This window comes from Protopterus annectens, chromosome 4.part0 (genome assembly GCF_019279795.1).
Source record: "Protopterus annectens isolate FY-2018-M chromosome 4.part0, PAN1.0, whole genome shotgun sequence".
NCBI classification, from domain to species: Eukaryota; Metazoa; Chordata; order Ceratodontiformes; family Protopteridae; genus Protopterus; species Protopterus annectens.
In genome coordinates this window covers 387,032,014-387,055,166 of record NC_056733.1, presented here as the reverse complement: position 1 = coordinate 387,055,166, position 23,153 = coordinate 387,032,014, and the positions used below count along the sequence as shown (strand labels likewise).

Below are 23,153 nucleotides of genomic sequence, written 5' to 3'. Positions count from 1 at the left end.
GTTATTCATAGGGTTGGTTCTCCTAGACCTGGGTTTAACTGAGATGTTATAGTTAAATTTCTTTTTCTGACAGAAACCAGTCCTTTCCCCTGCTAAGAAAAATATGATTTTTTTTCCTTTAGTGAAGTTCTTAAACAGTGTATAAATAAATAAACATTTCCCAGGATGTTTCCAGACAATGCATTGTTAAAAGGGAATATCTACAATGTTATTTCTTGCAGTACGGTGGTGGTGCTGCGGTAGCGTTGTCGCCACCCAGTTAGATGTTGCCCGTTCGATTCTCAGTTAGAGCATCTTCTGTGTGGCGACATGCGTGAATGGGCATTCCTTCATTGAAGGTTGTGCGTTAGGCCCGGCAAGCCAGCACGTAAAACTCTACTGCCAATCATTAGCGGACCGGAGTTCCGCTGTGGCGACCCCTAACCGGGAAAATCCAAAAGACTACAAGTAGTTTACCACTGAGGTCTTCTTCTGTCAAGGAGGTTCAGACTTAACTCATTGTAATTAATTTACTTCCACAAGTCTGCTGAAAATGAACAGAAATCCATTTGGAATACCAAAAGACTTTAAAGAATATGCACATTCATTTTTCCCCTTCATGGAAAGAGGAGGGGCCCTTCATGCTGCCCAGTTTCTTACTAAATCACAAAAATAATTCCTTATGACTATTTTGTCATTGAATATTAATGGCATTATCCACTGGATTTTAAGAAGCAAACTTGCAAGATTTGTAGTCACATTGCTGCTGATGCAACTTGATCGCAAGAAATTAATTTAGCCTCTGAGAGAAACCATGTTTTGCATTCTTAGAATGCATTTTAATACATTTAAATTATAATAAGACTGGGGTACTATATATTTGCAGTCAGCTGATAATGTTGGAGCAGTACAGATATTCTTATGCTAGGATAAGGTTTGCCAGTGTGCAGTGCAGGCACCTTTCTTGGGATTCAGAAAGGCTTGCCAGTGGCAGGAAGCCTTAATATAGCATTTTCCCACCCATGGTAAGCCTTTATAATTCTTACAAAACCCTTCCACTGAGGTTTCCAGCTACTAGGAGCCTCAATGTGGAGGGCCGTCCCATTGGCAGAGCAGCGGGCTAATGCAACAATTTGGAGGAGCATCTGATGGTAATTAGCCACGTTCTTCCCCCTGGAAATGGCAGTGGCACCCAGTTTATAATACACTGTGATTCAGAGACTCACCTAAGTGCATATATTACTACTGCTGGAGCAAGGTGAATGCCATCAGAAGATGTAGATCATCCATTTACTCCAATGGAAGCAGTCTCACAGCAGGTAAGTTCAAGAGAGTGAAGACCTGGATTTGGGAGAAGTTAGTGTGTATATGTTTGGACCACTGTGTGCATTTGTATAGGAACATAAATAAAGCTGGATGGATGGATGTGTGTGTGTGTGTGTGTGTGTGTGTGTGTGTGTGTGTGTGTGTGTGTGAGACAGAAAGAGTGAGTGTAGTTGCAGGCCTTTGCCAATTCAATGCATGTGCCATCAGGGAAAAAACTACCTCAGTCAGGTTTGACAGCTGAGGTTTTGGGGACTTAAATGACTATTTTGTAGAACCTGGACATTGATTTTGAGATAATTTGAACTTGAAAAAGCAAACATTATTGGTGGATAACAGCGAAGGCAATATCCTATACAGGATTAAAACCCTAATCAGGATTGGAACTAGTAGGTTCAGCAATGATTTAGATTTAAGTAATTATGTTCATAAGACACTTTTTGGTGCCATCCAGTTTAGGGTGAAATCTCTTAAACAGTAATTTCTTGTGATGTACCTTTTGAGTTATTCAGAGGAGGTCCCTAATTGTGTACTATTATAATGGGAGAGGAATATACCAAACAGCAGTGAACACTCTGATCTATTTAATTAATACCTCATACACTTAACTTTTTTGAGACCTTATCAAAAGTTCAACATTTTTCCATATCTATTTTAGTAGTCCCTCTAAACATCTTGTAAGGTTTTGATTCACTACATCATGAAAGAATGTGGGATACCTTGCTCTTCCTCAAATCAGTCTATAGTTGGTGAAATTAATAGATTATTTAAAGATATAGAGTGTAGTATGTTACCATCCGTGGCAAAAGCTGATACTGGAGTAAAATAACTTCTGGTGTACCACAAGGATCTCTTTTGGAACATGCATTGGTTAATTTTGCATTTTTGTGTTCTCCTGGCTTAAAACAGCTCTGGGTCTCCAGATAGGTTGGTGATTGTAAGGTTTGTGCTCTACTTACAACATCAAATGATGTAAATAATTTTAATGTCTAGGTTTAATATATTTATACATGGAGAGCTGGATTAGGCCAGCCTGTTTTAATGTAATAAAAGCAGTATGTTTTTCGAGAGAGCAACTTTAGATTGCAATATTCTTTCAAGTCTTTGGTAACCTGTTCAGAGCCATATGATTCCAATAAATGAGTTTAGCGTCATAGAACATGCATGAAATACAAATTAAAAAACAATGGAGCAGATGTGTCTGTTATTCAGAGTAATACGACCAAGAGGCTTAATCTTTTGTTTGACCTGCTGTTGGATATCTTAGTTTGTTAATATTTTAAAGACTGTTCAAATATAGTCTAATAAGTATATACAATTGCTTTAATGTACATTCAAAGGTTGGAGAAGCTCATAAACCGTAAACTACTGCATAATAAGGAGAATATGTTCTTGGTCTATTATGATAGAGACAGTCATTTGTTAAGGGCCATATTAGGCATGGAAATATGTTCTCCCTTTTTCTGAATTTCAAATCTCAAAGTCATAAATAAATGGTTTGTACTAACATAAAGGAATGGATTGATTGCTCACACAGCAGAGCCCATTGCTGTGATTCTGGATATCAATAGAAAGTGTAGCTTTACAGATATAAAATTGTATAAGACATTAAAAGATAGCTGGATTGGTTCAAGAAAGTGCTGTTAAAATATTAAGGAGATTGCATTTTGATAACCCTTGAGCTTAAAACAGATCTAAGGATCACTAGAAACTGTGAAATCAACTCTGCACCTAGCTGGTTGGGTGCTCCTTCGTCTGGAGCACATCCCCCCCCCCAACAAGCCTGACCTTTGTGTTTATTTTATAGTACACCACCTCCAATTTATTGGTCAGCCTTATTGTTAGAAAAGCAATGGAAAGTATCCCACAGATGGCAGAAAAGATCGCTGTCATCCTTAGTGTTAGTTGTGTCTAGTTTCTGTTGCAGAGACCAAGATCCATTTATTATTTGTACCATAACATTTAGAAGGTCAGTTTTAAGTCCTTTGTGGGTGGTTTAAGTGTACATTTCCTAAGTTATATTTCATGCTGGTGCCTAAGGGGTCATTTATCATTTGGGACCCAAAGGAAATAACTGGCATAGCAGTTGCTAAGATACCACCAACACTCACAAACTTGTAGATTATATGGCAACATAGGCGGCTGCTTTAGTTTTCCAGTGCAGGTTTGAGAAAAAGATTTGTGAATCTAGGATCAAGACTTCAGAAAATAAAAACTTATCACAGTTTCTGCTGTGGGATTTCACACATCATACTGTAAATTTGACTATGCTGACTTGAGAGATATCTGTTTTGTTAAGGGATTCACTAATGAGGAAACAGATATTTACTAACATGAAAGTCTTTAAAACTCTGCTCAGCTTCCTCAATTTCATCTACTCTTGTAGAAGAAAAAATCCTCCGTATAGAATGAGGGAGGCCTCCAATTATGCCAGACAGGTTTGCCTGCCTCACCATGTTAGTAAAGTGTATGAGGAGGAAGAGACCTGTGTTGGCACAACAGTTATTGTCCTAACCACTATGCAGGAATGAGAGTGGGAGGCACTTTTTCTGAGTGACCCACAACTTATTGGACCATAACCGCAGACTAATGAGTTCTAGATGTTTTTACAGTGAGACACATCTTAGAATTATGACCAGACTGTAGTCTGTGAGCAGTTTTAGAGCCCATTCCTCTTTTAAAGACAGATGGGTTATTTCCCAATTTCACCTTTTAAGAGGACAGAAGACTTCTTTCCCATTTTAGACCTTGATTAACCAAGTATCATTTCATTGTCTCTTCTAATATATGAGGGACCTTCATTTAAAGGCTTCCACGTACTGGCTTTAGCCTTTGCTGCCTCCATAGTCCCTTTTTTAAGCAGAGATCAGCTGATGTTCATCTCAATATATCTGACATGCTAAATCCAAAACGGGATCACATCAAAGTAAATCTATTGAATGCTAGAAGTCTTAACAACAAAATGCCCAACCTTGAGGATTTCTGGTGTTTGGAGCACATCAGTCTTCATGTAATTCATCCATTAATCCACAAAATAGCTAGATTTGCAACTCAACAATCCTATAAATCCCACCACTCTCTCTCCAAAATATATGAACTGCCTCACCTCCCCCTTCTCCTCTCTCAGCTTCAAACCATGCACTCTGTTCTTCACCAGCCATCATACTAGCTGGCCTTACACTCTGTCATCTCCCACTGTGCTCCTACAAGAAACCTCTGCAGCTCTTCCCAAGACCTATTAAATATCTATAAGCCCAAGTCTAAAGCAGGGTGTAGCCTATATAGCTACCACCCCTCCATTGTATGGAACAGACTCCCCCTAGAAATCCAAACACTCACACGTCCCAAACAATTTAAACTAACCTTAAAAAAATATTTTAAATGGAAATGGATCTGCCACTGCTCCAACCCTCCATGAAAACACTCATCTACCAACTTCTCCCTCTTTTTCTTATACCTTACTATTTTCCTGTTCTATTGACCACAATATATATATATATATATATATATATATATATATATATATATATATATATATATATATATATATATTATAATTTTTCTATGTTCCTGTTTGATGTTGTTTGACTTGTACTAATACTTGTAAAATATTGTAAAACTAAGTACCATCATGTCTGTTATCTAGTTGTCTGACATGTACTACTACTTTTTATACTATTGTATAAATAACTAAACTTTATCAATATAAACTAGAGCTTTTCTGCCCAAGCTTCTGCTGAAAAAGGGCTTCAGCTCAGTCAAACATTCCAGGTCAATAAATATAAAATAAAATAAATACATAATTACTAAAACTTGGCTTAAATACTCAGAAATGCATTCCCTCCGTACCTGGGTTTTGCTTCTTCCATGCTTTTAGACCAGGTGATAACTGTGGCAGCATCTTCATATTTGTTAAAGACCATAATCACCTCTAAGCAGATCCACAGGGATCCGCAAACAGTCGCACTATCAGTTTATACCATATTATGACACCCAATATATCTCCTAAAATTCATGTGAAGTTCCGGGATGTCATTGATGAACTTCCTACAAACAAAAACTTTCTTATACTGGGAGATTTTAACTACCTACCATTAAACTAGAGCACCTTTACCTCAAAATTGGGATACACACAAATGTTTCTAGATTTTCAGAATGAAAGCTCCTGCCAACAGATTGTTAACAAACCTACAAAAGAGCAAAATATTCCTGACCTGGTCCTAATGAATATAGATTCTTCATATATTATTCCCTTGGTATCTCATTCTCTTTTAAGTCGGGTCATAAACTAGTGACCTTCACTGTTAAAACTTCTAAACCTGAAGGTACCACTATCTCAGAATTCAAAGATTTTAAACACAAATCTCATTAAATTCTATGGTGAAGTTTCAGGATTCAGTTTTATCAGCATAACCCCAGACGTCAGCTCGGCAGGGAACTACACAGAATAATTTTACATCCACTTAGATAACTGTATAGAATTGACAGTACTCCCTGGACTAAATATAATGGGAAGTTTAAATGCAAACTACGCTGGTGGCCCACTAACATAAACTCTATAGTACACGGAAGAAAAAAAATCCTTAAAAATATTCAGCAGATCTAAGGATTCTCAAATCAAAGATAGCATTAGAAACTTGGCTAAAAAGTGTTAAAAAAAATTATCGGAATACTAAGGCCACCCATGTACTGAAGTTTGCATCTGAAGTTAAGAACAACTACACATATTTTTCATAATGCTAGGATTGCTTAGATCATTTTGAAATAATTATAGAAGAGTTAGCTTACATCTCATAAACTGTTGCATAGATAATTTTGGAATGCTTGTGGCAGTCTTAGTTTACATCTTAGAGTAATAAAGATTATAAAATGTTGAAAGTTCTGTGGCAAAATATTGTCATACAGAATTTCAGAGACTGAATATTTTATGCAGTGTAGATTGCTAATGATTCATGAGAGTAATACAGTTTGGCATACTTGTCCATGTCATGTTTCCATGTACATTAATAATTTATAAGTGTAATACAGTTTAAAATACTTGTCCATGGCATGTTTCTACATATACAAAACTTATAGATGTTATGTGATCCTATCTCGCCTACATTCTGACTGATGGGTTCGGAGCCGATCCCTCGGCTCCGACTCGGCACGCTTATGCCAAAGAGCGAAGTCTCTTATTGGCTGAGCTTACTATATCCCAGGATGCACCACTACCAGTCCCCCAGATCTCGTTTGCCGCTAAACTGCGAAGACGTGGTCTCGAGCTGGCTGAGCTGGGTAGTTATTTTTTAACTAACTTTCTGTCAGTTTTTGCTGTTTTTCTCTCAAAAAAGCTGTTTTAACAGCTATTCTTACCATTGTTGTGTGATTGGTTGGATTTGTTGTAGAAATTTGTTGTGTGATTGGGTTGAGTTTGACAGGCCCCCCTTCATCTAGGGCCTTCCCGGTTAATCAACCCTTCTATATCTACATATAGTAAAAAAAGGCTTTAAATTCTTTGTAGCTGTTTGTTCTTACAGGGTTTTCAAAGTCCCCTGTCATTAGCGAGTGATATCTGTAAGCCTATTCTTAGGGGTGTCTCCAGTAATTGTATTTTTTTCCAGTCAGATTACTGAAATTCTCCCCATAATGTCTCAGAATCCTAGGCCTTCGGGCTTTAAAAAATGTGTAAAATGTAGTTTCAAAATGTCCATCACGGACGATCACTGCTCTGTGTGTATTGCTTAGGGGCAAAACATTTACAGGAATCATGTAGCGTATGTCACGCTTTTTCTCAGGGTCCTCCAGGAGAGGAAAAATAAATTAATTCTTAAGGGATTAATTAAACCTTCTTCGAAGAAGCCTTGGCTTCCTCTCCTTCTCCGCCAAAGAAAGGGCCGGTTCCGACCAGTCCGTCGGATCCGACCGCTAAGAAACATAGGCAGGCCTCCTTCGGCTCCAAGGACTTGGTGCCGAGGTCGAACGGTCTGCCTCGATGCCACCAGTATCGACTCCTCTGGCTTCGGAGCCGATGGCTGGGGCATCGAGAGGCGGGTCACCTTCGCCGGCTCCACTGCTCTCGGAGCCGACAAGGTCGCCCGCCAGACACTTCCTCCTCGGCCAAGTCCACCTCGGCACCGATGGAATCTGGTGTGTGCATTCCTCGGCGCCGATACTCATCGAGTCGCCGAGCCGGTCCCCTAGCCCTTTGAGGCCGTTGGAGAGGCCGCTCGAGCCCGCTCTGTTTCCTCTCGGTCTTCGAGGATGTCAGATTCTGATATAGACAGGGTGCTCCAAAGACTGTTCCAGTCCCCAGTCTTCCAAAAATTTGTTTCGGTTCCGACCCAGTTGGCTTCGAAGCCGATGACCTTGGCCCACCCCATTGCCATTCCTCCTCCGACTGCTTCGGCTCCGGAGCAGGTGCTGTTGGAGCCGGTGGAGATTTCAGGGTCGGCTCCGACCCTTACTCCAACCCGGGCCTTCGGGTCCGAGTTTGGTACGCGGACATCTTCGGCTGGACCCGGGGGTGATGTTTCGGGACCTATGCTTTCGGTTCCGAGCCTCCCCCTCGGTGCTTCGGCTGCGGGACTTCCGTCGGCTATCACGGCTCCGGGGACCGGACACTCCCAGGATTCTGGGGGTCCGGCTTTCAGAGCCATGAGGAGTGCCTTGGCCAAGTCCTCTTTGGCCATCTCCCCGGCTTTACTGGCACCTTCCCTAGGCGTGGAGACTGGGTCTTTGGCAGTTCCCCTGTCCGTAGTCAGCGGAGCCCCGGGGCCTGAGGTTACCCCCAGTGGGGGTTCCCCTCCTCCTGAGGGTTCTTCGGAGTTGTCTTCGAGGAACCCCAAGGAAGAGATCGTGCAAGAGGAAGCACGTGGACTCCCCCGAGTCTATTATATCAGACACTGATCTGGATGATGCAGAGGGGTCCCCGAAGTCGTCCTCGGATGATGTCTCATTTGCAGACATCTTAGAGATCATCAAACAACGAGGCGGCTGGATATCCAAACCCCCCTCTGCTGACGAGTCAGTGCTCCTCAAGGCCTTTGGGGCTCAGCCCTCCGCCTCCTGGGTGTCTCCGCCCTTCGACGAGCTTCTGGATTTAGTTTGTCCAAGGGCGTGGGAACATCCAGATACCGTGGAACCAGTCCCTTCTCGTCCAAATAAATTTTTGTCTGCTCCCCCCGAGAAGGAGTTCCTCACTAAAGGCGTGGCTGTAGATGCCATTGTGGTGGCATCTGCTACACAGCAGGACGTGGCAGAGGCTTCAACGTCCGTCCATCCTCCTAATAAGGAGTCTAGGAGTATGGACAGGCACGGAAGCGCACCCTGACTTCAGCGGCCTTTACGTTAAGGTCTCTGAATTATTTGGCACATTTTACCAGGCTTCAGAGGGATCTGGTCAAGGAGTTGTCAGATTCCTCTCGGTAACCTACCTGAGCAGCTAGCCCAGTCGGTTAGCTCTCAGTTGGCTATCCTTACGTCAATTTCTAACTCGTCCATGAGGCTCATTTCCTATGCGGCAAGGGGCGGTAGAGCGGCAGGCACAGGCGTGGCTCTACGGAGACAAGCCTGGCTCCGCTTGTGTCAGTTCGGAGGCCTTCAAGTCTTCCTTCGCGACGCTCCCTTTGATGGGTCCTCCTTGTTTGGACCCAAGGTTAAAGACACCCTTACCGCTGTGAGCAAGAGGGAAAAACTTTATCTGCCGTAGGTGCCCGTTATTCCACTCCCTTTCGGCCTTACCCCAAGGCTAAAGGAGGGGGGAAAATGTGGTTCCGCAAATCTCGAAAGTTTTTCTCTCAACAGCAGGAAGATTCCCCTTCCAGAGGCAGAGGACGGGGAAATTTTTCAGGGAGACGCCGTCCCAGAGGCGGCAGAGGGCCCCGCAATTCTGGAGACCGCGAGTCCTTTCGTGGCTCTTCAGCCTCCCACACGTCATGAGGGATTGCCCGGCTGTGCTGCTCCAGAGCCAGTCGGGTGTCGTTTTGCCAAGCACCTAAGAGCCTGGGAGTCAATCACTCAGGACAGATGGGTGCTTCGGATCATTGCCGGAGGTTATACCATCCCATTCACATACTCGCCCCCACCGTCCAAAAGAATCCCGGACCCACCACCCAGTCAAAGGGAAATGGCAGCCGCAGAAGCTTTAAAGCTGCTAGAAAAAGGAGTCATCCAACCGGTCCCCACAGACCAGATCGGATCAGGAAATTACTCCAGGTTCTTTTAGTGCCAAAAGACAGGGGACCTGAGACCAATATTGGATCTCAGCAGACTGAACCAATCCGTCACGAAATCCAAATTCGAATGGTCACGTTACAATCCATTCTCCCATTGTTGGAGAAGGATGTTTGGATGTGCTCCATAGACCTCAAGGACGCCTATTATCACATACCGATACATCAGGCGTCCAGGAGGTATCTGCGCTTCAGCCTGGGAGTCAGTCATTACCAATTTTGCGCTCTGCCCTTTGGTCTCACCACAGCCCCCAGGGTGTTCACCAAGTGTTTGGCAGTAGTGACGGCTCACCTGAGAAGTCTCGGATTCCAAGTGTTTCCCTATCTGGACGACTGGCTCCTGACTGCCACCACCAGGCATCTACTAATGGACAACCTCAAAGCCACCATCTCCCTGGGTGTTACCCTGGGGATTACATTCAGTTGGTCAAAGTCTGTCTTGCTGCCCTCTCAACGCATAAGGTTCATAGGAGCAGAGATAGACTCAAGATTGATGCGCGTCTTTCTTCCTGCCGAAAGGATCCAAACTTTACAGGGCCAAGTTCAAGCTCTAATCTCGAGATCCAAAGCCCCAGCCAGGATGGTTCTACAAGTTTTAGGCTCAATGTCTGCCACGGTTCTTTTAGTTCCTCTGGCAAGATTGCACATGAGGATTCTTCAGTGGCTATTGTCAACGCAATGGTCCTTTCAGGATCTTCCCCCTCAATCATCACATCATGATTACGGAAATATGCAAAAGGGACCTTCGCTGGTGGCTTCAGACATCCAATTTGGATCAAGGAAACCCTTTTGTTCTTCCCTCTCCAGTGGTTACCCTGACGACAGATGCCTCCCAGATAGGGTGGGGGGGGGCATTGTCTGGGCAGGCTAGTTCAGGGCTCCTGGCGTCCAGACGAAGCTCTTCTCCACATCAACGTGTTGGAGATGAGGGCTGTACTTCTATCCCTACAGGCCTTACATGAGTTTCTTCCTCAGGGCATCATCGCCATCCACACAGACAACATGTCGGTGGTCTGGTATCTGAACAAACAAGGAGGGACCAGATCGTACCCCTTTGCAGAGAGGCCATGAGAGTGTGGGAATGGGCTGTAGCTACCAACCGCTTGTTGGTAGCGACGCACATCCCGGGAAGGTCAAATATATTGGCAGACAAATTGAGCAGGACAATTCTCTCTCCTCACGAGTGGTCTCTAAACCACACAGTAGCAGCTCAGGTTTTCAGGAGATGGGGACGCCGTGCTGCGACCTATTTGCAACTCCACTAAACACCAAGTGCCAAAGGTTCTTCTCCTTGATCCCACATCAGGGAGTACCAGCTATGGATGCTCTAGCACAACCTTGGCCAACAGGGCTACTTTATGCCTTTCCTCCAATTCCACTTCTACCCAACGTTATTCAAAAGCTTCTCAATTGGGGTCCTCAATTATACTGATTACCCCAAACTGGACTCGTCAGGTACGGTTGCGCTAGGTGAAGAAGCATGCGGTGGACGATCCGTGGACTTTAGACCTAATTCCGGACTTGCTAATCCATCAGTTGGGACATCGGCATCAGTCCCTTCAATCTTTGAAATTGACAGCTTGGCTCCTCCACTTCCGACTTTAGTTAGAAAGCACACATTAGACCCGGAAGTTGTTCACATTTTATCTTCGCCCACAAACCCACCACTAACAAATTGTACCTCAGTAAGTGGAAGAGGTTTGCTATCTGGGCTCAACTCAAGGGCTTAGACCCTATCTATGCTCCTGTCCCAGAGGTTTTGAAATTCTTAACATCCCTGTTTAATCAAGGATCTTCTGTCTCAACTATTAAAGTCCAACTAGCGGCTATCTCTAAATTCCACGAATCCATGGATCCTCCTTTGATGAGCAACAGACTATGCAAAACTTTCATTAAAGGTGCGAGCCTATTAAGACCCCCAATTTTTCATCCTGCACCTCCGTGGGATCTTGATTTGGTGCTTCGCGCATTAACATCTTCCCCTTTTGAACCGGCTGCTACATGTGAGTTAAAATATCTGTCTTGGAAAACTGCCTTCTTAGTTGCAATTACTTCTGCAAGAAGGGTTTCAGAGCTTCAAGCCCTGTCTATTAAGCCACCGTACTTGATTTTCCACAAGGATAGAGTTTCACTTAGGCCAAATCCATCCTTTGTCCCAAAGGTCTGTTCTAGTTTCTGTCTCCAACAATCTCTGGAGCTCAGAAAACAGTGAACCGAACAGCTGAAAGTAATCCAATAACAGCCACTTTATTCACAGTATAAACCACAGTCTTAAAGTGTGCACAGTACTCGTACACTTTTCGTCGCTACAAAATATTGCAACTTCCTCAGAAGACAAAAAACCACTGTGTGTGTTACATTTATATAGCAGTTCCATATGTAATTAGCAGATTATTAGTGTTTAATTGATTCTGTTAACCATTTTTTAACCCTTTATTAACCATAACAAGGGACACAAAACAAAACCCCCTATCTTGTTTGATAAAAAACTTTGCTACATGTGTCATTATACAACACTAACATTAAGTAAAATCATAGATATATAAAAAACTTTAAAATCTCCTAAAACTTTCTTTAAAACCTTTTCATTTTAATTTTCAACAAATTTTCTACTCTATTTGAAAACATTTTCTAACATTTTTCTACCAAGGGGAACTTATTCTTAAACAAGAAAGTTTATTGCTTTAAATCAACTCTAAAATCAATACAAATTCTAACTAGGCATTCAGGTACAGAACAGCGAGCCCACAAGTACACAATTAATGTTTGGACAAATATTTAATGATTATTTAATAATTATCTAATAATTGTTCAATAATTAATTTATAAATAATTTATAAATATTAGTATAATATCATAAATTACAAAACATTAAAAAATGTATTAAAATTATATATTTATTATCGTATATTTATTTATTCAATCTATATTACACGTGTATGTATATATATACATATATATTTATATTATAAAGACATACACGTGTTACCCTACCATTAATCGATATATCATGATTATTTTTAATATTTCATTTTATTATATTATATTATTTCATTATATTATACCAGTATTTTGCATTAAGTGGAATACAAAATAAAAGCAACAAACAAATGGAATACAACAAAATTTTAACAAAATTTACACCTTATATCAATGTATAGGTGTTACCTTTCTAAATTTTTTAACCTTAAAATACATTTTATAGAAGTCATTTCATTTAGTCCAGGTGGTTGGTTTGCATTTGTTGACAATTGCCATATCAATTCTTTCTCTTCAAGTTTTAATGGCTCATATGTACATCTACAATCAGGTCGTACCTGATCAATAACCTTAAACTTAAAACTATGATCAACATTTGAATGGCAATGTCTAGCAAGGGCATTATCCAATTTAGTCCTCCTAATACTGTAGATATGCTCGTAGATTCTCTCATGCAGTTTTCTGTCTGTTTTTCCTATATAAAAGGCTAAACATTTATCACATTTTGCCATGTAAACAACTTGTCGGCTACTACAATTAAATTTATCAACTATTTTATACATTCTATTCCTAATTTCAAAAGTATTACCTTCTTCGACATATTTACAGAAATTACACATATTGCATTTCGTCATGCCACCATTAAATCTGGCCTTAGGTTTTTTACTCTGCAAAATTTCTTTAAAGTTTTGATTTCTTCTATAAACCAATTTCGGTTTCTCTGGTAAAATATCACCAAAGCCACTGTCCGATGTCAAAAGTTGCCAATTTTTGTTCAAGATGTTTTTAATATCAATTGCATCTAAATTAAAACAAGTAATAAAACTGCAACTGAAATTTAAGCGCATTTCTTCCCTACCATTTTCCACTTGTCTATTATTTGTTGTTTGCAGTGACCCTAATATTGGGGAATAAAACCCTTCCCATCTTTTATTTTTTACTTCTGATGCAATTTTATCAATGAAATCTATTGGATAACCCCTCTGTACAAAAAACTTCTCAAGAAGTTTACATTCATCCAAAAAATCACTATCAAGTGTAACCATCCTTGCTGCCCTAACATGCTGACCTTTAACAACTCCCTTTTTCTGGGACAACGGGTGGCAACTAGAGAAATGGAGAAAAGTATTAGAATACGTCTCCTTCCTATGTATAGTTGCCACATATCTCTGGTTTAAGTAATCTTTTTTCAAGTTTACATCCAAGTAACTGATGTCATCCATACTTGAATTACATGTAAACTGTAAAAAATCAGTACTTCCATTAAAGTCAGCCAGTAAGTTGATCACCCCTTCAGCATCAGTTTCAACTACCATGAAAATATCGTCGAGGAATCTCGTATAGAACGTGATTTTATTGTTACTCTCCTCTTTGTCTAAGATTGTAAACCTTTCCCATCGTGCCATTACCAGGTTTGCAATACTGGCACCGCATGGCGACCCCAATCTCTGGAGCTACCAGTTTTCTTCCCAAAATTCTCCAATGAAGCAGAATACACTCTCCATAAATTGGATGTTCACAGGCAATTACGCTTCTATTTAGACAGGACTCAGCAACTTCATAAGTCAGACCAGTTGTTTGTGTCCTTCTCAGATAATAAATTGGGCCAAACCATCACAAAAGCTACTATCTCCAAATGGATCAGAGATTGTATAACTCAGGCTTATTCTTCTTCGAATAAGCAACTTACAACATCCATCAAAGCTCATTCTACCAGGGCTATGGCTACTTCTATAGCTTTTCATTCCAAGCTCGCTATATCGGAAATTTGTGCTATGCTACTTGGTCCAATCTGCACACTTTCATTTCCCACTACAAATTGGATGTGGCATCTAGAGGACGAGCTTCATTTGGTTCCACGGTACTCAGGAGTGTTTTCCAGTGAGCCACCCAGGGTTCAGGTGCTAGGGACGCTGTCCCATCAGTCAGAATGTAGCGAGATAGGATCACATAACATCTTTTAGTTATGTACTCACCATAACTTCAGATGTTTGGGATCCATCTCGCCACATTCCTAAACCCACCCTCCTTCCCCCTGCCTTGGAGATCAGAAGAGATTGAACGGTTTTGAGTTCTACTGTTTATCTTGTTTCATCTGACGATGTTATATAAGCAAGGCGTGCATGTGTGCATGTATGCGGACAAACTAGATCTGGGGGACTGGTAGTGGTGCATCCTGGGATATAGTAAGCTCAGCCAATAAGAGACTTCGCTCTTTGGCATAAGCGTGCCGAGTCGGAGCCGAGGGATCGGCTCCGAACCCATCAGTCAGAATGTAGGCGAGATGGATCCCAAACATCTGAAGTTATGGTGAGTACATAACTAAAAGTTTTGTTGTACTGCACAGAGTCATAGTACAGGGCCATCTTGATATTCCACTATAGATTGAATAGTGTCTGATAGTTTCCTAATTAGGAGCTGGGGAAGAATCTGAAAAGAAAGAGAGCTACATACCTGTAAAGGACCTTTATTTATTCTTTATTAACTAGGGTAGAATATTGATCCAGGTGGACCATTTTCAGGCTCAGCCCAGGTGGAATGAAACTCTTGTAGGGAGGGAAAGGTGATAATTGGGTGGCTTTCCATACCGTAAGCATTTCCTAGGTAGCAGTTCAATTCAGTTTATTTCAAAGGTTAACTATATTTCCAATTTGTATTTACATATTTACAAAGATTGGCCGGTCATCTGTGCAAATTCCTGCATCTTTTGGACTTTATGAAAACTACAGTATTCACAGGTTCGATTTGTATATATGAGGATACGGGAGTGGCAGTGAATGGTGAGGAACCAAAGCTATCCCACCCCATGGATCTTTTTCTTCTGTATTCACTGCACTCTTGAGTGCTAGACTGTCTCTGACGATCTTAGTATAGACCTTCCCTTCCTCTTTCAGAAGCAGTTGTACTTCAGGATGACAGATAGTTTGCTATCAGGTTGGAGAATAAAAAGCAAAAGCAGAACCAAGTACCACTAAAACACAAAACACTAGCTTTGGAACACCAGTAGCAGAAATAAGTAGTGCATAGGTGTAATCCTACATTTTTAATAAATCACAGCAAGTAAAACACAATAGATTAATGCTTTTGTTCAAACACCTTGAACTTCATCAGAACTAAAGACATAAAACGTCTAGTGCAATATATATTCTCAGGTTAAGTGATAATTTAAAATCCACCAATAAAAAAGCCTTTTCAATAAAGCAATCAAGGCGTACTGAAAGATACAGTACTATTAAAACCAACATGTAAAATATAAACATGAAATATGAAAATGTAAGGACATAAATAACTTGAAAAATAAACATTTTTGTAAAACCAATGTCCAGTTTTAAGATTGAGAGCAGCAAAATTATAGCATGTGCATTTTTGTACATTATTTAAACATATTATTTAAGTGTTTAGCCTTGATTGTGTTATTGAAAAGGCTTTTTTATTCGGGCATGTTAAATGATTTAATTTGAGTACATATAAATTGCACTAGAAGTTTTATGTCTTCAGTTCTGATGAAGTCAAGGTGTTTGAACGAAAGCGCTAAACTATTGTGTTTTACTTGCTGTGATTTATTAAAAGTTACACCTACGGACTGCTTATTTCTGCTACTGGTGTTCCAAAGGCAATATTTTGTGTTTTAGTGGTATCAGGTTGGAGAACTTGTTTGGCCTCTGTTTTCCCACAGTAAGTAGAGTCCCTGTAGTGGAGAATCTACATATACCTTTTTGAGCTTTAGACAATGTTCTTGACACAAAAAGCTCTGCAAGGAGAGTTGAGACCAGAATATCTTCAGCATAGGTTTGACAACAGACCATGGCACGGTAGTAAACAAAAACGATGGCACTTAGACATACAACATGTGTAGAACGGCATTCTGGGTCTGACAATGGACACAGACCAGGTTGCCATTCTGTCACCTTTCCTTATTCCAGGGAAAGTGATTGCACTAGTTCTGCCAGTCCATGCCAGTTGGATTAGGGATTGGTGTCTTGTCATGATCATCATGGATTAGGGCACTCCAAAGTATAACGTTTTCACTGTGAAGGATTCTCTTCCCCCGCACACATGCACGCAGATACGTACAACCTTTACTTAATTAAGCACAAAGCATTCAGGCAGATTTACTGGTAAGGTGAATAAATATAAGTTGTTTGTATTTTTGCTACTTTGGCTGCAGATAAAAGTAACGTCCCTTTTTTTATAGTCAGTATGTCACATTAAAGAGTTATATCATTAACTGCTGAGTCTTGATTTGCTGAAAGTATGAAGCACAAGTGTGGTTTCTGCCCTCTTTTGCAAACAGAATATATAAACTGGAAGGCTTTTACCCTCTTTTCCATTTTTGATAGTCTAGATGTTCATGGTCCCTGATTAGTGGAAAAAGAAACAGAGTGATGCACTTCCTTTTCAGAGTCTGATAGTTTCTTTTTTCATTTGGAAACATAGTCACATGCTATGTAAATAGTGCCATCATTATTCTGATTTTGACTGTTCTATTACATGGCTTTTCCACATATATTATTTATGTTACACTCAGTGTTTTCTAAGCTTTCATTTTGTTCCTGAGGCCTATGGTCAGAGGTGATAACTTCTCTTCAGTTCCTCCAAGTACATGACAACACATCTGGAGAATGTAGTGTATGATTTATGGGTGCAACCCTTAAAAACTCAGATTTGGAGAATGAGCTGATGTGGAAAGCATGAACCTTTGGGAGTGCTGTAGGATGTCAGCAAGAGTAATGCGAACATTGGAATATAAGCCCAGGGGTGCAGCAACCACAGATAAGAAGGGGATTACACCTTTCTTTTAACTTCTTGTAAGAGCAGATCTGGAGTGCTGTGCAAATGTCTGTAGCTTTATACAAAGAAAAGGGTCACACTACTGGAGGGAGGACTAACAAAGGCAGCCAGCAATGTATGACAGATGGGATGAATGTTTATGAGGAACAAAATATGGGACTTGAGATTTTGTGGCTAGAAAGGATGAGAAGGGGCCATAGTACTGGTACAACAGGTTTTAAAGGGATGAATTGTTGGGAGGGTGGCCTAATGGTTAAGGTGTTTGCCTTACAAACACAAGGTGCAGGGTTTGAGTTTCACAAGGGATAATTGGCTAGGCTTAAAATGGCTCGCAAGGGCAGTTAGCTTAGTACTAACCTATGATTAGGCTGGATAGAAGGAACAGGGCATACAAGGAGAGAAAGCTGGAGTGAAGAACATGGAAAGAGGAGGAAATAGCTATCCTGCTTGCTGTAGCACTTAGGTAGATCAAGTAGATGTGCAGTCTCCTTTTGCCAACATGTTAGAGTTGTATTGAAAGGTTTAATAAATTTACGAATAGAAAACCAATATTAAATCTAGATAGGGTAGTAGTATTAACACTGGATAGTGGAATAGATTTATCCATATTGTATGGAAGACTGAAAGGGAGGATTTCTTCATGAGAAAAGTAAACAGTACATCTATCAGAAGTTATTCTCCAGTAGTATTACATTCATTTATTCTCCAGGACCTTTTTTATTTATTTAAGTATTCTTTTTTTAACTAGGGTAGAATGCTGTTCCAGATGGTCCATTTTCAGGCTCAGCGCAGGTAAAACAAAAAGTCAGACATAGTGCATTTTGTCATCATACATAAGTAGACTATACAATTGAGTTTATTAGTACTCTTGTTACATACAAAGTTCATATTATACTTACAAGAAGTCATCAGTGATGTGTGTTTACAGTTTTGCAGACTGAGTGGTGGGATTCATCAAAAATGGGACTGTTTGGGGACCTCCTCTTCTCTGAGATAACCAGCTTCAGAACTGATTTAATGAAGGGGGGGTGCCTGAAGTACAGCCCCCCCCCCGTTATAGGAGTTTTAGGTGATTCCGTGTTATGAAAATGACACTGAAAAATATGCCATTTGAGACTGTTTTGTCCAAAATGGTGATTGTACTCCTGTCCTTTATACTGGTACCTCAGACTTCTGAGCTTCATGCAAAACATAGTGATATCAGGTTCATTGCATTAAGGAATGAGGAAGGCACATATTATTTATGATTCAACAGGGGTAGCCTTTATTTTTGCCAGGAATATGTTTGGTCAGTTCATTATCAGGTATGGCAGTTTTGCGTGGTTGATAATGGCAGATTATCATTCATTGGGTTTATTTTCAGTGTGAGACAACATGTTTTCCCAAAACAAATGAGAAGCAAAGTAAATGATTTTTCTGTGTGCTTCCCCTCTCCACCTACCACCTATTGTGTCTGCCCCTACTGGACCCGAGCCTATTCATTCTTTTGTGCCGAGCTGCCGAGCAGATCATACTGTGCCAAAATCCACTTGCCTTTTGAGGGCTCACCAACATTTGCCTATGAGCCTAACCTTTTTATGAAGAGGATAACCTCCTGCAGACCACTGGAGCTTGTGTGTGCATGCTGTCCCCTATGCCGCTGTGTTGTCCATGCCCATGTGACCCCATGTGCCAGTTCCAGCACATCAGACCAGCCCCTCACCTCAGCCTGCTTGCCTTTGGGCTGGCCTCCACCCTTTATGTTAATTTCGGGCAAGTAGCCACCCAGAAGGTTAGGTAGTCTAGTCTTCTTTGGCTTACAGGCACAGTACAGTTGCCTTCATTTTGAAGTACAGTTTAATCTGATGATCACATTTAATTAAATTGCAAGTTAAATTGATGTATCAGATGCAATGTGCTGTAGCATACTGTATGGTTGTCTGTTTTGATTCAGACATGTGTTGTTCTGGAAAAGTTCTGGAAAAGCATGATGCATGCCACACATGCATGTGTAATTTTTAGCGGTATTACTTTAAGTAGTATCAGCTGTCTTCCCAAAATCATAGATACATTTACTGTGGTGTATCTGGTTTTCCAAAATTTGTTTGACAGAATGTATTATTTTTCTATAATTAATTAAAAAGCTATAGCAAAGTAAATGCTCAGTTAACGTACAGTACTCATTTTATCTGTTATTAGAGGTGCTAAATCTAAACATCTAGAGCAACTGAATGATATGAAAACAAGCATGCAGTTCACTTTTCACAAGGGAAAAATATATTGTCTTTAATACACTTTACATTGTGCTTTGGTTAAACTTGAGCTGAATGTTTTGTAGTCTGTTCTTTCTGCAGATGAGACCCTTTTTTGTTTTATACAATTCCCAGTTAATGTTGTGGGATGCATAAAGTGAAATTTGATTACATTATCTTTTTGAAACAGTTATGTTTGACAATATGCTTTTCGTTTCAGGAGTTTGTTAAACTGTCCAAAAGACTGATGTGTTGCCCAGATTTTAAAAAAGGAATTGTTTCAAATGCAAGAGAATATGTAAAGAAACATCACTCTGCAGAATCTGAAAGAATGGCTTACCAAAGACTTATCTTAAGCCTTCAGTGACAGCTAACAAAACTAATGAAAAATGCTGCTGTTTTTTTTTGTATGAAATCCATTTAAATGTATGTTAGTATTGAATGATCAAAGTGTGCATAAATGTAAACTTTTAAAGAGATACTGTAAAAGATGATTGATATTTGCAGTTTCTACACCATGCTTTCCTGTTTAAAGATATTTTTGTAGGAAAATCTCAATTGAATATTTATTGTTTTAAAGTGTGGATAATCCTTATAGATAAGGAATACTTTCTGTAGAATATTAATGGTGTTAAGTATTCAACTAGGGGCCGCTCATGTCAGCATCATACTTCTTTCTCAACTCGTGTCATTCTACTTCATGACTTTGTTGTGTAGCCTGTTACCGTTGTTTTGTGTGTGTGTGTGTGTGTGTGTGTGTGTGTGTGTGTGTGTGTGTGTGAATGCTAAAATGTTGCACCTAGAATTACCTCATTGCTTTCTGTTTTTTACTGCTTTCAGTACATAAATAAGATTTTCAAAAACAACAGCCATTGTCTTTGTAGCTGCTGAATCTGAGTCCGATGCTTAGTTTTGAAATCTGAAAACTTTGTATTAATTCAGGTTTACTTCCTGTAAAGTTCTGAGACTGACTGAAAGGTTTACCAGCTTGATTCATATCTGTTTGCTTTTATTTATTATTATTATTGTTGTTGTTGGTTTTTTTTTTTGATTCGTCAGTGATCTGAATAGGGTCCAAATCTCTGATTCCCAAAATAGTTGTAAAGAGAGGTGCATAAAGGTCAGATCATTAACAAAAAGAGTGAGACGCCCCCCCTTACCGATCCACCACCGCATTTTCTGTGCTTCCTTGGTAAGCCATCATTGTTGATGTTCTTCCCATATTCTACCACAAATTGTGTTACACTGTCTCTGTTGAACTCATACAGAGTAATGTTTTTCTATAGTTGTATTTCACCTTTTCTTAGTGGTTCTGCTGATGGCTTCTGGCTTTCTTATTCTCATTCCTACTTTATTATTGAAGCTGTGACCTGTTATCTTCAGTGATGTATCCACTAACCACATCAGAACACTGATAGTGTGTCTCTTAATTATTTCCCATTAAGATTTCTAGCTTTGACATTTATGAATTTTCAGTGGAACTGATAAAACCAATAATCTTTTTTAGAACTTTCATGTGAGCAAGCTATTTCCCACGACTGTATTGAAAGTGATCATCCTAAGTATAGCTAGGGTGACTACAAACACTATAAGACACGCCACCTTGATCTTATTGTTAGCTTGAAAAGAATCTTGTAAATTCAGATTATTATTTCTGTAATAGTGCAGTAGTCTGATACATCTGTATTAGTTCTGATAATATAACACATAGATTCCATCTTCAGGAGTCTTAGATAAGCACATAAAAGTCGGGTTCTTTGTAGTGGAAGAAAGGAAAGAGAAGGGGCAAACAAGAATAAAAATATAGACATCCTGGTTATTCATGGTTCCATGTAAAGGATTTTTATATTCTTTCTGTGACACTTGAGAACCTTGTGCTACTAGTCTGCAGATCTTCTTATATACTAGTGAGGTGGATTAACTGTAGTGGGCTGTGTTAGACAGTATCTTGTAGACTATCCAGCATAAAACTGACGGTGTTTCTCAGAGTTCATAGGTTCATACTAGGCTATCTGCCCGAGGGCATTTACAAGCCTAGCCCATAGTTTTGTGGCTTACGCCACCCCTTTAGTTTGGAGAAACTATGCCCATTATTTTGCTGTGCTTCTGTCGAGCAGTGACACTGAGGTAACCCCTGGGGTATATCTGCGATCTCCCATCCATTGGTCAAGATTCCTCTTGAACAAGGCCAGCGAGGTGCTCTGCCTCACATATACCGGGATTTTGTTCCACAGCATAGGGAGTCTTTGGGTGATGAATCTATCCCTCCAGCACGTCCTATTAATAACCGTGTCGAGGTTTAAGTCTCCTGTCCTTGTGGCTCTGAGGGATCTAGATTTTTTGAGGTGAAGCATGTTCATCAAATCTGGGTTTGACATGGCCTTGTATGTCAGGCACAGGTCACCTCTGAGCAAGCGGTAAGCAACTGAATAGAGCTGGAGTTCTTTCAGTCGGGCAGCATAAGACAGATTTTTGAGACCCTTTATCCTTTTGGTGAGGAACTTTTGTGGCCTCTCCAGCTGCTGCAAGTGTCGGGTCAGATACATTCGGAATGGGGCATTGTACTCAATCATTGGTCTGATGAGTGATGAGTATAGGGAGACTATGACCTCCCTTGATCTAGATGTGAATCCCTTCATGATAAGGTGGGCAATGTAGAAGGTCTTCCTAACTACTTTAGCAATATGAGTGTCGAATGAAAGGCTACTGTCAACCTGGGTCCCCAGGTCCCTGATAACTTCTTCTGTGATCAGTGGATTGCCACCTATATGGTAGCTAGGGGTGACCTTGTTTTTCCCGAAGGGTATGACTATGCATTTCTTGGCATTTAACTTTAGGCCATGGCTCTGGCACCAGTTATCCGTTTCTGTGAGACCCTTCTGAAGGATATCTGTCTCAGATGTGTTTTCGACTACGGCGCCCAGTTTGCAGTCATCTGCAAACTTTGTCAGCCATAACCCTCCTGTGTTTGCTTGTACTTCAGAAAAGTAGATGCCAAACAAGAGTGGGCCCAGGACTGAGCCCTGTGGGACACCACTTGTGACAGGCTTTGAGTCTGACATGGCGCTAGCAACTCTGACCCTGTGGGTTCTGTCACTCAGCCAGTTTGCAACCCATCTTGTGATGTATGGGTTTACATTTAAGTTGATGAGTTTTTCAATGATACCCGAGTGGGGTATTGTATTGAAAGCCTTCGCCAGGTCGAGGTAGGCTGTATGGACTGCCTTCCCCTCGTCAATGGCTTTGGTGACTGTTTCGAAAAAGTCAACCAAGTTTAAAAGGCATGATCTGCCTTTGACAAAGCCAAACTGGGTTGGATCCAAAGTCTGCAAATTCCCTATGTCTTTATTTATGAGATCCATTATGATCCTCTCCATGGCTTTGCAGATAAGGCTTGTCAAACTAATGGGACGGTAATTTCCAGGGTCGGTGGAGGCACCGCCTTTGTGAAGTGGGACCACAGTCGCTGTGCGCCACTCCCTGGGTACATATCCGGAGGTGAGACTAAGATTAAACAGCTGTCCTAACTGCGGGTTTAATTCCTCGTTGAGTTCATGGAGCACACAGCCGGGGACACCATCAGGTCCCATGGATGCTGTGTTCTTTGCCTTGGAGAGAGCAGTTCTCACCTGGGCGT

General features: G+C 40.7%; 1 protein-coding gene across 2 annotated transcripts in view; it reads left to right on the top strand.

Annotated features, from left to right (window-relative positions):
- Positions 1-21,528, top strand: part of GLT1D1 (glycosyltransferase 1 domain containing 1) — a 1,067,503-nt gene extending 1,045,975 nt beyond the window's left edge. For both annotated transcript variants that reach the window (XM_044068342.1, XM_044068341.1), the window contains exon 12: positions 19,737-21,528. In XM_044068342.1, the coding sequence (XP_043924277.1) occupies positions 19,737-19,883 (147 nt within the window). In that variant the 3' untranslated portion in view covers positions 19,884-21,528. The remainder of the gene's footprint in view (positions 1-19,736) is intronic.
- The last annotated feature ends 1,625 nt before the right edge of the window (positions 21,529-23,153 follow it).